The following is a 15,261-nucleotide window of genomic DNA, read 5'->3' as shown; positions in this document are numbered from 1 at the left end:
TGAATTCCGTTAATTGCGCTGTTGACTGAAAAACCCCGGTAGAACATTATAAGCAAATGGTAAGCAATTTCCTTTCCTTTAATGGCTTCCTTTGATGAAGGATGATGGATCTTGAGTTCCAGCCGAAAATACTTAGTAAATGTAAAGCATACCAACCCCTCCTACACTAACCAAAAAAGAAAGAAAGAAAAGAAAAAGGCAAAAACTCCCTAGGTTCCAAGCACCAAGACTTCAACTTTTCACTTTTAAAATCTCCCTCACAGGATTCTTGATCCAAAGAAAAAGAGAAAAGCAGATCCTTTGATTGTTTTTCTTTTCTCTCTCTGCGCTCACGTCACTACTGTACGTTTCTCTGTCTCTCTCTTTTAGCATATAAAAAACATAGTAGCATATTAACAAACTTTGTTGGTTTCCACGTCTTATGCCCTCCTGTAAATATCATGAGACCAGGAACATGGGTTTTGAGCTAATGAGCTTTTAATACTATATTCACTCCCAAAGTTCTTAACTTGCGCCTTGGGTTTTCTCATTTACCCTGTTTTCGCATTAAAAAATCATTGCTTTGCTGTCAAATTCTCACTCCTTCTCAATTGTAATGGATAGCCATTTTCTCTCTTTAGGTAAAGTTCATGAAAATTCAAAGTTTTTTTATTTATTCATTCATACATCTTTTCATTTTTTTGTTTGTTTGACTTCTAATTAGTAAACGCTTTAAATAGAAATGACTAGTGGCTGGATTTTGTTTGTTTGTTTGTTTATTTATTTACTTATTTAGTTTTTTGATCTGAATTTTGACAAAGCTGCCTGTGAGTGGGTTGTTTAATTCTAGTTTATTGGTTGTATCTTGTTTTGACTTTCTCGTCTGGTTCACTTTTAGTTCTGGTGTGTCTGAAGATTGCTTGGTTGTGGAGGGCTTGAATTTTGTTTGGTGTGCTTTGAAATTTTTTTAATTTGAAGTTTGATCCTTGTAGGAACAGTGTTTAATTGTGCTAACTACATTGTTGTTTGACTAATATTTGATTAATTTGAGGGTTTTGTTTGGTTTTATGGAATATGGATCCCACTGTGTTCTTTTCGGATTTCTTTGATCCTTTTATGGAGAAATTCTGTTATTCGACTGTGAAATTCAGTTGTTCTTAGATTATAATATGCAATGTGAGCCTTTTTTTTTCTTTTTGGTGTTTCATCTCTAATAACCTTTTTTTTTTTTTGAAAAGGGATTTTATTGGCATAAAGCCACTATGCCATATGAAGTCTTTAACATGTTGCTAAAGACTTCTGCTCGGATGAGACCTTTAGCTTGTGCAGAAGAGGTTATATACAGTTACAACGGGAAACTGCTCACAAAATTGATAGCAATTCCCTTCCCTAGCTGAGCTACATAACAAAAAGATAGCTCTTTACCCTTTCCTAAAGATCTGCTCTGTACAGAGAAAGGGAAGAAAACAACACGCATGTCTCTCTAACCCAAAACCCAGAAAAAGCTTGGCTGTCGAAAGCCAAAAACAGCCCCTTGACAAAGCAAAACCTAGAACAAAATATCTTGTCTATTCTATGTAGATTTGCCGGCTCCTGTTTGTATATTTTGTAGTAGAATGTATATAATTGATATCAAGTACTTCATATTCTGATTTATGAATAATTCTTTGCATGATTTTGATTTCTTGTGGATTGCTGTAAGTGTGTAGCCTTGGGTAATTCTTCATCTGCATCAAATTGATTTACTGTAAATCTTTTGCAGGTGGTCTTTTGGAGCTTGCATTCTCCTGCAAGTCAACTGGAACTTCAATCAAGTTAGGAAAGAAATGAATTAGTGGCTTTTTTGTCATTAACCAGTTTGGACTTTTTGAGTATAACAGCTTGTTTTAAAGCAATTTGAACCAGGAGGGTTTGTTATAATTTGGAGGATCGTAGTCCTCATTTAACAACAACCATCAATGATAGTGAGAAAGAACATGGGACGTTTGTCACCACTCCTTCTTGTTACATTAGTTCTTGGCTTTTGCTTTGCAACATATAATCTGGTAACAATGGTAATGCACAATAGATCTATTTCAAAATGGAAAGTCAACGACTCCAATGGTGGAATATTTTTTGATCCTGTCATTGAGATGCCTGAAAATGTGAAGAAACCAAACAACGCCAAACAGCCTTTCCATGTTGCCTTAACAGCTACGGATGCTCCATACAGTAAATGGCAGTGTCGTGTGATGTACTATTGGTATAAAAAGCAGAAGGACTTGCCTGGGTCAGAGATGGGAGGTTTCACACGTGTTTTGCACTCTGGAAGTCCTGACAACTTGGTAGATGAGATTCCTACCGTTATAGTTGATCCTCTTCCAGCAGGGCTGGATCGGGTGAGTTTTTTGCATCATGATTTTTTTTTGGTTAATGCTATTCATTCCTTTTAAGAGCTGTCACTTGTTTCACGTGTGTTAAAAGCCTTATGATGGTCTTAGATTTTCATTTTATTAGTTTGAGTCTTCAATTTGCTTATAGATGAATTGAACTACATTGTCACACGGTAGTTAGTTAACAGATAAATTAAAGAATAATATTTCAGAGGAACAGAATTGTTTTGTTGAAAGAAGGCAGCAATTCATATCTTTTATTTGGTCCAGATCGTTGGCCTTCTTGAGTGAGTCATTAATTATTGAATAGATAGCAGCAAAACGAATTTTGATATATTCTTTTCTTAAGTTTCAGAGCATATGAATAGGCATTGTGTGCTTCAAATGGTTGCTTGTAATTCTAAACTCCTTTAAAGTGTTAGAACTATGATGATGTTGTGACTTCTTATAGAGCACAAGTTGCATCTCATTGCAACAAGCTGTAAAACTTACCTTTCAAAAAGTGGGTACATTCTCATTAATTTTCATGAACCTTAATGACTCTGAAAACAATTATAGATTAGTATAAATTTGGCTTGAAAGAATGCATTCTTCATATATGCTCTATTTATTGAACAGCTACAAATGAAAATTTTCATCTGCTGAAGAAATGAACATAGAAGGCTTGTGGCTGATGACTTGTTTATTTTGGCAACATATACTTGAATATTCTTCTGTTTTGTGTCTATTAATTTTATTAAATCAAAGCAGCGGCAATTGCTATGACTGTCTTTGTTTCTAGAATTTGCGCTGTGCATGTGTTTTCTGAAAAGATTCTCTCTCTTTTCAGGGATACATTGTCTTAAATAGGCCATGGGCTTTTGTGCAGTGGCTGGAAAAGGCTACAATTGAGGAAGAGTGAGTGTTCTTACATGTCATGATTTAATAATCAGTTTCATCATACCTTAATCAGTTTTTAAAGCATGTTAAACTTTTCTCTTGATGCAGATATATATTGATGGCAGAGCCTGATCACATATTTATCCGTCCCCTGCCTAATCTGGGGCATGGAGGATACCCAGCTGCCTTCCCCTTTTTCTACATTAAGCCGGCTCAGAATGAAAAATTGTTAAGGAAGTTTTACCCAGAGGAGATGGGACCTGTGACAAATATTGATCCAATTGGCAATTCACCTGTCATTATCAAGAAGGTAAAAATCTCCTATTAACTAATTAATAGATTTGGCTTGATGCAAATTTTGTTGTTGAACAATTAATATCTGAAGTAGTTGGGCTTGTTTTCAACATGGTTGATATTTACTATTGATACTATGTTGTATCTATCCTCAAATGATTGTATTTGTTCCTTTGTGTCACCTTAATTTCATTCCGTTTACACTGTTATTGTTATTCTCTGTCTTAGATTTCAATTTTAATATTATAGGGTTTCTGTTAGATGAGATGCATCTATACTGAATGAATTTTCTTTCACAGGATTTACTGGAAAAGATTGCTCCTACTTGGATGAATGTTTCCTTAAAAATGAAGAATGACCCAGAGACCGATAAAGCTTTTGGATGGGTGCTAGAAATGTGAGTATTGGTGTCTAAATGGCTGTTTATTTTAGAAAATTTAAGATCATTTGCTTGATTTTTAGTACTGACATGTTTTTCAAACCTAAGGTATGCTTATGCTGTGGCATCAGCTTTGCATGGTGTGCAACATATTCTTCGGAAGGACTTCATGCTGCAGGTTTGGCACCCTATTTTTCAAAGGCTTTCATGAAGGTTTTTCCCCTGTAGTTTTGATTAGATTAGGTGCAGCATTGATTAGACTTGTTGCATTTTAAAAATTTCAGCCCCCATGGGATTTGGAAACTGGGAAAAAGTTCATAATTCATTACACCTATGGATGTGACTACAACATGAAGGTAAAATGTTTTTAGTTGTTTAATTAAATTAATTGTTCTTGCTATTCTAAATATGAGTACTGACATGATTTTGTTTTAAATATTAACTTATTTCAAGATTGCTGAAACTTTATTTATTTGTCAATTAACATTCAGGGTGAGTTGACATATGGTAAAATTGGTGAGTGGCGATTTGACAAGAGATCATATCTACGTGGCCCACCTCCGCGAAATCTCTCCTTGCCTCCTCCAGGGGTCCCTGAAAGTGTGGTATGTCTTCATAAATATCAGTATTTAGAAGTGCTACTTGTTACATTGGATGAAGTACTTTTATTTTAAAAACCTTATGTTCATATAAGCTGCAACTTACCATCTATATCAAGTTCTATTCACATTACATTTTCATGGTATTGAAGTGTGGCTTGTTTTGTGTATGAATGTTTAATGTTTTGACTTGTTGGGGAGAATAACTCAATGAGAGCAGATGCTTTCCTTGAATTATGAGAAGCATGATGGAGAATGGAGACTATGTGCTGTTAAATTAGGTTTGTGTACCTTAACTGGATGCCTAGTATTGACTTTCTGCAATCAGAAATGGCTGATAATCAAAGAAGAAAAGATTTGGAAGGATATATATGGTTGAGAAGGAATGATCAGAAACTGTCTTTCCTATTTGTGGATTCGGAATATATATATATATATATATATATATATATATATATATGTATATATTTGTTATGAAAATGCTAAATGCCTGGCCAATTTGCACTGTCTGCCCATCCTGCCTGATGCAGCACCAATATTGAATGCTCGTCTCTTCTCTCTCTGGTTTAGCAGATCTGTTTCTTTCTTCTCTCTCAGCAATATCATCCATTGTCTTCTCTCTTCACTTCTCTTCAATCAGATACATTTCCTAGCTTCATTTCCCTTTTAACTTTTTCTAATTTTCTTTTCCCTATGCCTTTTATTCTGTCATTTTAGCACTTTGCAACCCAAACCTTTTGGACTCAGTTTTTACCACAGCACAATGCCCATCTTAGTTGCAAACACATGGATTCATGTCAGAGAGAAATAGATTGGAAGGAGAAGAGCAAGGTGTAGGGAGAGATAAGACTGTTTTTGGGAACTTTTTTCTAAAAGGAAAGAAAAAAAAAAAGAAGAAAACTATGATCAAACTTTTTGGTGATCTGTCACCTGCCATGTCAGGCAGGATGGGCAGGCTGTGCAAATTGGGTGGAGCATGCAGCATTTTCCCTCTTATTATTGATCAAGGAGGCCTATTTGTTCTTGCAATAAAGCTTTTGGTGAAACATAAATTATTTTATCTTTCTTGAGGGTTATTGACAAGAGCTAATTTGTTTGAAAGTTTATCCAATGGAAACTTTGTATTTGTTCGGGAGTGAAGAGAAGAGTGAACAGAGCTACTTCCCCAATTTGTAACTTGGACATGTAGTGAAAAAAGGAGTTGGCACAATACCTTGATTATATAGATTTCTTGAATATTTTTGGAAATTCTGGATAAACGATGAAACTTTCCACCCATTCTTTTGTTTTCTTCCTACCAGTTTTCTTCTATTATTTTTGTCACTTTGGCTTGGGGCTGACTTCTCTTCTTTTATTTAGACTGTGATGTTGATATGGAACGGCCTCAGAAGAGTCCCTTTGGATGCACTGTTAGTCTTACTCTTAGTTCATAGCAGTTTTACATGTTAGATAAAGTACATTGGTGGAATGCCAAGGGATAAAATATGGGAATATTTAAGATTCAGGCTGTTATTTGGTGCGTAGTGTCTGTCTCCTAAGGTGGATTATCCAACTGTGAATTTGTTGCATAACCTGATTGTTAAACTCATCTTCTACCTGCTCCTTAGGTCTAATGATTGAGGATGTTGCCTGTCCAATGGCAACCAATCTTAGGAAACCCGTATTTCAGATTTTCTTTAAACTAGGGTGCAATTCTATCTCTCTGTACTGTGCCTTCTTTAGCACATGTTGCATGTTATGTTTGGTCTGAGGTGATCTTTGTTTCCTCGATGACTATGCATGGTAAAGCTGAGCCAAGCCATATGGCAGACTATTTGAGCTTGACTCCGCCAAAATAAGTTCAAGATCAGCCTGGTCAAAACCTAACTTGAGCTTGTACTGAAGAAAAACAATTAGATACCTCAAGTTTGGTTTGAGGTAGCTTGAATATGCTAGTGAGGGATTCTTTCTTGAAGCATATTTTTTAGGCCACAGCTCTTTCTTGTCACCACCTTTTTTTGCCCTTTTTAGAGAGGAATTCCAGTAAAACATTTTAAAGCCAATCTATTAGGTAATGTATAGCTCATATTAGTTAATATACTGATACTCAATTGCAAGTATTTTTTTTCCCGAAGCAGATTCCAAGTTGAGTTCAATCTCTTTAATCTAAACCATTATTGATGACTCTTTCTTGCACTTTTCTGCATTGCGGTTCATGCATTTGTACTTCCGTTGTGACCCCCACATTACTGTGTCTGCAGGTGACCCTTGTCAAGATGGTGAATGAAGCAACGGCTAACATCGGCAACTGGGATACAGAATAAATGCCGGATATGATAAAGGGGTATGGAAATTTTATTTGTCCGAAACAATTTTTTTTAAATCTATGCAGACTCTAGAAAATTGATGTACAAATACCTCAGGTCAATTGTTTTAATGTTTAAAGCAAGAAATAGAACAGTTCAATATATATACATAGAAGCTAAGAAAGCTTTGATGTTTCAGATAAGGATTCTGAATTACAACCTTTTGTTAGGTTTATGTTTGCATGATTTACATGGGAGAGGTAATGGACTGATCAAAGAAAGTGAAACCTGGTTTGCTAATAACATTGTTCAGGTTCTAATACAGACTATGTACAATCAATCCAAACTTTATGATTTCTTTTATTTTATTTTAAATGTGAACCAAATAGTACACATTATAATTTTATAAGACATGACAGAGGGCTGCTCACTTTTGTAATCCAACTATTTAACACAACCAAAAAAAATAAAACAAGAAATGTGCAAGGATTGGGAATCCATGGTTGATAGTAATCAATGGAAAAAAAAATAATTGTCACTCTAAAATTTTACATTATGTTTGGTAGGAAAGAAAAAAAAAGTGGAAGAAAAGCAAAAAAGCAAAGAAAGAATTATTGGAGAAAGGAAGAGAAAGTTGTTTTTCTTTTTCTTTATTTCTTTCTTTCATTTTGTATTTGGTATGAAATATGGAAAATTGAGGGAAAAAAAAAGAGATTAAAGATAAAAGGTATAATATTTTAAAAAGCTCTTGAATATTTAAGAAAATTTAAATAAGTTTTTATTCTTATATTATGTTTAATTAAATTTTTTATATTTTTATTTTGAACAAGTAGACTTTTTAAAATTAATTGTTACTAATCATATGTAATCACGTCATTATATCATATCAACATATCATATCAATATATCGTGTGAGTAAGTTTATGTCATATTAACATATCACGTAGACAAGTGATGTTTTGATTAACAATAATTAATTAATTTTTTGTCATAAAAAATTATTTAATTTAAAATAAAAATATAAAAATTTGATTGAACGTAATTAAAAAAGAAGATGTGTTGAAACTTTTTCAAATAATTTAAAGATTCTTTAAGGTATTATGTCAAAATAAAATGGGTATTTTCCTCTTAATTTAAAAAGATTATATTTTTTTTAAAAAAAAGAAAATGTGCAAATTCATCCCTTTTCCTTCTACCCTCTTATTTCTCTCTTACTAAATGAAAAAAACAAAACATTATTTTCCTTTCACTCCATATCTTTTCTTCATCTTTCCCTCTTACCAAACGTAGAGTTATCTAATCCAACTTTTCTTTTCTCCTTTTCTAGTCCAACATTTTACAAAAAACGAAAAAAAACCAAGACATATGCAAGGAATTGGAGTCCATAATTGATAATAATCAACAGGAAAAAATAATTATCATTATGAGATTATAATGAAAATGCATTTACCCTTACATTAGTTTGAGAAGAAGTCTCATTCTCCCTTAAGCTTTCCTGTTCATCTCTTTTGTTTTCACAGTTCTCCTTGGCTTGGGTGTGTCGGTGGGATATCCTGTTGCCAAAGTCACGAGCCTGACAGGAAGAAGTAGTCTTATAAGAGTCAAACACTCATAGAATTTATGGGTTGAAAACTTATAGCATTATTTCATATCCAGCCAGTTTCTAAGCCTAAGACAAAATGTGGTGTCATTTCCATTCTTCTATCTTCTCCACCACCACCACTCCACAATGTATTTTTCCTTTATATAATTCTTTTTTGTTTTCTAACTTTTCATTTTTCAATAGCCACTAGAAAATGGAAAAAATAAAATACCAATAATAAGAGTGGTAGTATATTGGGTAATTGAAAATGTATTATTGCCATAAAAAAATAAAAAATTTTTTCTCATGGGTTGTTTAGTCAATTTTTAATTTTTATTAATGATGTTTAGGATTTTGGACGGAGTGTTTATATTGAATATTAATAGAGCCGATATGAATGCAAACAAAATTCTAAAAGTGGGGGTAATTTATTTAAAAATTTTAAATTTTTAACAATAACATAGGATTGTCTGATTATTCACAAACAGTATGAATAATAAATATGATAATTATATAAGTATTTATTTTTATGAATAGCTGAATGTTTGGAAATTTTAACATTTTTCCATGAAAAATATTTGTATTTAGTTTTAAAAATTTGGAACAATTTTACAGAACTAATATTTTTATCAAATATTTTCCAATAACGACTTCAATTCCATAATCAAAATATAATTTTTCTGTTGTTAATATGTTTAAACAAATCAAGTCATATTTTAATAATTATGTGAACGAAATCATGCCGTGACCGTAACTCTATTGTTAATCATTACAAAGAAATATGACATGTCACCTTTAAATTTCTCTCACACAAAAAGAAAAATCTTCACAAAAAGTTTGTGAAAGTTCCTCCATTTTAATATGCTATCCTCTAGGGAACATCGTAAAGTTGATTAGAATAAAATTTTTACTTTAAACCCATCATCATAATCATTTCCCCATTATAAAATGCTACTTTTTGTCGAGTCATGGATCAAAAGTTTGAAAGCTCTTCTATTCAAAGATAAGTGATAAATTTGATCCATCACTTTAAATAAAGTAATAGATGTTCACTTTATTCCTTTTAATAAGTTGTATTCAAAGCTTGATACATTAATACAATTTTTATCAATGATAATTGAACTAAATCGAAAATATCGTTTGTGTCAATATAAGTGATGATCTTGTATTTAAAGTTTGATACATTAGTTTAACTTTTATCAATGATAATCCATTCAATCAAAAAAAAGATTCGTTCATTTCAATATAAGTGATATTGAGTTTGAATCTTATTAATGATTTATCTTAATATTGTCCAATAAAAAACATAATTCCCAACATCTACACTTTTACGAAAGTCGAAACAATTTATTTGTTTCGAGTTTTTCACATGTAAAGATATTTGTTGACTTGAAATATCATTTCCTTAAAATCTAATGTCTAGTTTTTAAAGTTGTCTTCTTTTAAAAATAAATTGATGAAGGGAGACTTGAATCTTACTCTATAAATAAGGAGATCATATATCAACCAATAAATCAAATATTTAAATAGTTTTTTTCCATTAATAATTATAATAATGTTTTTAAGGCTGTCTCTTTCTGCTTAGATGGCCAATTTCCTTCCCAATAATGAAAGAAAAAGAAAAAAAATCTGAGTTAGGTAATGGGGGAACAACCTCCAGTGAGACAACATCTTAATATTGAGTAGAAGAGGTAGAGATACATCCCTTTCTCTTAAATTTGGTTGAGTCTTACAAGGATAGAGACAGTTTATGTTCTTAATAACCAATTATAGGCTAAGGTGCTTATACTATTTATGGAATTGCATTAAGATGAACCCTGACACTCGATCCGGATGATAATAGGCTTTTTTAAGTTTTGTTTGATAGAGAGGTTAAAAAAAAAAAGGATGAAAAATTAAGAAAGAAAATATATATTGTTTATTAGTATAAGTGGTGAGAAAAATGAAAAATTAAATAACAATAAGGATTTCGTTCCTTTAATTAGTAGTGTTAAAAAGTGAAAAAGAAAAAAATAGATATTGATGTTATTTTGTCATTAGGCATAATACTTAAAATAAGTCTTCGAAATATTTTAAAAAATTCAAATAAAACTTTTTAATAATATTCAATCAAAGTTTTTATGATTAATTGTCACTAGTCAAATTGTCATATGATATTTACGTGACATGTTAATATGTTATAGTAGATGATAACGTGATATGTTATTATGATATAATAATATGATTACGTCGTATGTTCATCCTTCACCTTAATATCATGTAAGTATAAAAATGACAATTAACGTTTTGAGTAATAACAGTTAATTAATTATTAATTATAAAAATTTATTTAATTTAAAATAAAAATATATAACCTTAATTGAATGTTACGAAAAAATAAAAACTTATTAAAATTTTTTTAAAGTATTATGTCTTGTCTTATCATTAAACTTTTCCTTCTATCGGGAAAAAAATATTTAAAATTACGAAAAGACCCCTTTCTATAATAATGGTGGGCCCAGGCCACTAGATTATGTTTTGTGATGTTAGGCCCGGGCAAGGCCTATTATTCTGACAAAGAAGGCCCGTGAAAGCTCCAGTGCGTTGAATTTAGATTTCTGGAAATTCAATCCCATTCTGCTGCAAATGGTTGATGGTCCCAACCATACACAATGGAACTGGACCCAACATTTTTATTTTTATTTTTAAAAAAAATCTTTTTCCTATTTTGTGGTTCAGTGGGCCAAGATTTTAATTCCTTTTTCACCAATTAGATGTGAATGCTCTCAAATTATGAGTCCATTTTTGATTGCTAATATATATATATGACTCGATAAGGTTTAGAATGATCTTTATATCATTTGATTTCGAAATGTATTTTTAATTCTCTTTTACGTCTTGAAATGATAATGTATTACTAGTATTAAAACTCCTTGTGTCAGAAATCGAAATTATATAACATGAAGTTAATTTTTATTATCTTTTATATTTCAATTGCTTTGTTTGAGATTCGAAAATTTTTTTACTAACTAATTCGATATATATAAAAAAATAATTATTACACTTGAAAGGTTACATTTTATTATATTTGTTTGTTCAATTTTTTTATTAATTATAATATTTAAACTCGATTCTTTGAATTAGAGAATATTTGGACCAATCATTGGGTCTAAGAGTGAAGCCAAGGGTCTACTTGGTTTCATTACAATTTTGTCCCATTTAATATCTTAAAATTGAGTTGTTTTCATTTTTACTAAGATCCAAATTTTCATGTTCCCCACTTTTCTTATCTATCTCTATTTAAAACATTCTAGACATCTCTGGATTTTTTTTTTTTTTTTGCATACTATGCCTTGAACCAAATACTTGAACTATACATAGGACGAGTTTGAAAGTTCAACAATGGATATGTCTCGTTATATGATGGGTTTTATCAAAAAAATTATTTTTTATTTAAAGAAAAACAAATTTAAATTCATTTCTTTGAATGAAGTGATATACATATATTTATTATTAAATCAAATGTTAAAAGACTAATATTAATTATTTACATAAATAAACGTACGAAAGGTGGAATTTCAGATAAATATAAGTGTTTTATCAAAATCAATCACAAATTTTGACTAATTTAGTTGATATATCACGTTTTTCGTTTTAATTGATTTATTTATTTTTATCAAAAAAAAAGAAATCGAATGTAACCCTTTAATTAAAAGATACACGTATTTAACATTGAGCCAAATTCAGATATATGTTAAGATGATTTTTTGTTTAATTTTTGGAGTTATACCTCAAACATTGGGTCAAGAACACCACAAATACCCTACAATATTTCCAAAATAAATAAAGAATTTCCATTTATAAATAGAAACATGATCTCCCCACCTCACTGTTTGTAGGAGGATTTAATAGTGAGAGGTCAGAGGGCAACAACAAAGGTCACAATTAATCTACAAGGCCACCATGCATGTGAGGAAAGTGTCGGCCACAGCAAACAAGAGGGAGAGAAGAGAGCAATCAGTCTCCGCCTCACCGCTCAGGCAATGTGCTCACGTGATAACCCTTCATCATTATTATTCATGAAACCCCAAAAAAAGTGAAGGAAAGGTAAAAAGGACACAGAGGGAATTGGACAAAATCTGCAGGTAAAAAGTTTGTCCACCATTATTCTGCAGATTTTTTCTCTCTCTGTTTCTAGCTTTGAAGCCATATTCACTTCATGACATTAAAGTACTTGGTGGGATGCTTCAATCAATGGTGCAGAAGATTTTATTTGCCAAGTATTTACTTCTTCTCTGTGTTTGTCAAGTTGTTCTTTGCACTTTTTTTTTACCACTCTGAAGCAAAACAGTTCACCTCCCAATTTCCTTGGAAACTTACCAATTAAGGGACTGAACTTTGAAATTTATTATGCATTGAAATGAAAAAGTATACTACCATGTCTTAAGAAGTAAGTATACTACCATGCCCTTTATTGCTTTTTTTTTCTAATTCAATATTATTAAAATACAAAAATAAATAAAATATTTGAAGGCTTATATATAAAATATGTAATTTTTTTAGATAATAAAATGTATGGTAAAATATTCTCACATTTTGACTTTTAGTCATAATTCCACGCAGATTCATTAATTTTCAAAATGGACAATCTATTTTAAAAGTGTAAATATCATTAACAGAAACTATGAAAAAACTAAAATGCTTTTTATTCTTTATTAATTTTAAAAATTACAATTATTTTTTTTACGAAAAAATTTATATCATAGTAATATTTAAAATTTATAAAAGTAAAATTATCTTTTCAATATTATCACTTCATCAAATTAATGGAAACATTAACAGTTAACGGTTGGACCTTTGTGTCCAGAGAAAGATTTTTTTTTTGGGAGCAGAATGCTTATTTCAAAAATTAATGAATTCGTCTAAAATTTCGATTAAAACTTAAAGAGATATAGGTATTTTAAAATGTATGAATCTACTTTTTTGTATATACTAATCATATTGCAACCTCTTGGTAATAATAGTATTATATACCTTTTTTTTCTTCTTCCTCAAGAACTAATTCTTGATTTATTCAAATAAATTCAATTTATATTAGCATCACTACCACTTCTCTATCCTTCTATGTCTTTAGACTCAATTTACCTTTGGAAATCAACTTTTTCTTGTTACTATTGTCAATATGAACTTTCTTGAGCAATCATTTTTCACCGGGGGGACTCCTTGAGTAAAGTTTCTTTAGCTACTATCAAGAATTTTTACACAACCTTATCCTTTTCCTTAGAAGGAAGCAAGCAGTGAAGTCATAGCAGAAAGAAAGTCTAATTTCTGTTTATGTTGCATTTTTTCTTTGCTGGAAATGTTAAGAATTTCATTATTTTACTCAATGTTTTCTGCTATAGGAAAGATATGGATTCAATTAAATGCCTGAATTTTAATAAAATCATACTAAAGTTCAATAAAATTGATAATTTTGGTTGATATTAAAATGAATACTCCTCGTCTGTTTTTCTCGAAGTAGTTATATTTTTTTTGAGAAAATTACATGTTTTAACGCTTGTTAAGTTGTTAATCATACTCTTTTATTTAACATGTTGATGTTGCGATTAGAGATTAAAATTTCTTAAGTATCAAAAAAAGTTTTTTTTAAAGAAACATTTTCATGATTAGAACTAAAAATGTTAAATTAAAAGTTTTAAATTCAAATCTTGAGAATAAATAAAGGTGAGAATTAATGGGTTAGAGATGACTGCCTTCTATTGTGTACCTGGACCAAATTATAGATCAATCAAAATATTAATTTTCATGATCATCCTTCCCTCAAATAGAGTGTCAAAGCAAACAAAAAATTCTTAGTAATAAAATTAAAAATTTATGTGAATTAAAAATATAAAAAACTCAAAAATCTATGCACTATTAAATTTTATTTTCTCTTTGTTTATTAATAAGTATCAAATTAACCTGAGACTGACAGCTTATAGAGTTGAGAAGATGTTTATAATCTTCCAAATTCATGTGTAGTTGTTTTATTCCAAAGTGACAAAATTGACAAACAGTGTAGCTCACATGCTACTTCAAACGGGTGTTTTGTTCCTATCTCATGTCTGATAGACAAAAAGCCAGCAAATGTTTGACTATGCTAGACCTGATGAGCTTGACTTCACTATTCATATTTTGTTTTCTTTCTTTCTTTCAATTTTTTATTTGGGATTGAATAGTATATAGTTTTGTTTTCATATTATATGTTATAAAAAATTTATTTTCGATTACATTCAATTAAACTCTTGTATTTTTGTTTATAGTCAAATACGTTTTTATAACGTCATTTGTCATTTTTAAATCGACGTAATGACGTGACGTTAACATTATATTAACGTAAAAAAGTGAAAATAATACACGATCATATCATCAAGTCATGTAAGCATATCATGTCAATATTTACTATGATATGTCAATATCCATTATATCATTTCAGCATGTCATATTATTAACATGTGACATAAAATGATAAGTAAACTGTCAATCATAAAGTTTTATTTGATTCAAAATAAAAATATAAAAATATAATTAAATTTAATACAAAATAAAAAATAATTAAAATTTTTTTTAAGTATTTAAAAAAAAAAAATCTCAATGCGAATGGGAGATGGAACCCTACATAACCCATTATACAAACAGCCCACAAAAGCAAATCAGCTTTTTCTCTCCCCTCCATCATGTAGCTTTCCAATATTTCTTCAATTTGTACTTTTTAAATCAAAGGAATTAAATCATGATCTTGCTTTAAATTAAAATAAATTATCACATGAAAGCAAATAATATATATTAAAATAGACACCAAAGTGCAATTCCTTTGGTTTCCTTTTGGAGAGAGAAACAAAAACAATGCAAATCCTTGTCGGTCATCTCCTCA

The 15,261-nt window shown here is 30.5% G+C and overlaps 1 protein-coding gene across 2 annotated transcripts; it reads left to right on the top strand.

The window, feature by feature from the left end:
* On the top strand, positions 1-6,990 carry LOC18587202 (hydroxyproline O-arabinosyltransferase RDN2-like). 2 transcript variants are annotated; one of them, XM_018129690.2, is made up of 9 exons: positions 1-342; positions 1,742-2,357; positions 3,181-3,248; positions 3,339-3,540; positions 3,824-3,921; positions 4,012-4,081; positions 4,188-4,259; positions 4,395-4,508; positions 6,743-6,990. In XM_018129690.2, the coding sequence occupies exons 2-9, from the start codon at positions 1,938-1,940 to the stop codon at positions 6,803-6,805; spliced, it is 1,107 nt and encodes a 368-aa protein (XP_017985179.1). In that variant the 5' UTR covers positions 1-342; positions 1,742-1,937; the 3' UTR covers positions 6,806-6,990. The 2 variants fall into 2 exon arrangements, with proteins under 2 accessions (XP_017985179.1, XP_017985180.1); XM_018129691.2 differs by lacking the exon at positions 1-342 and adding an exon at positions 416-620.
* Positions 6,991-15,261: the final 8,271 nt, after the last annotated feature.

This window comes from Theobroma cacao, chromosome 10, assembly GCF_053813885.1.
Source record: "Theobroma cacao isolate CCN51 chromosome 10, ASM5381388v1, whole genome shotgun sequence".
NCBI lineage: Eukaryota > Viridiplantae > Streptophyta > Magnoliopsida > Malvales > Malvaceae > Theobroma > Theobroma cacao.
The sequence above is the reverse complement of the archived record's forward strand: the minus strand, read 5'-3'. Positions and strand labels throughout refer to the sequence as shown.

Excerpts from the sequence above, each read along its gene's own strand:
- LOC18587202 (XM_018129690.2), top strand. The coding sequence starts at position 1,938 with ATGATAGTGAGAAAGAACATGGGACGTTTGTCACCACTCCTTCTTGTT. Across the intron at positions 4,082-4,187 it reads GGAAGGACTTCATGCTGCAG|CCCCCATGGGATTTGGAAAC; the intron begins GTTTGGCACCCT and ends TAAAAATTTCAG. Across the intron at positions 4,509-6,742 it reads CAGGGGTCCCTGAAAGTGTG|GTGACCCTTGTCAAGATGGT; the intron begins GTATGTCTTCAT and ends CTGTGTCTGCAG.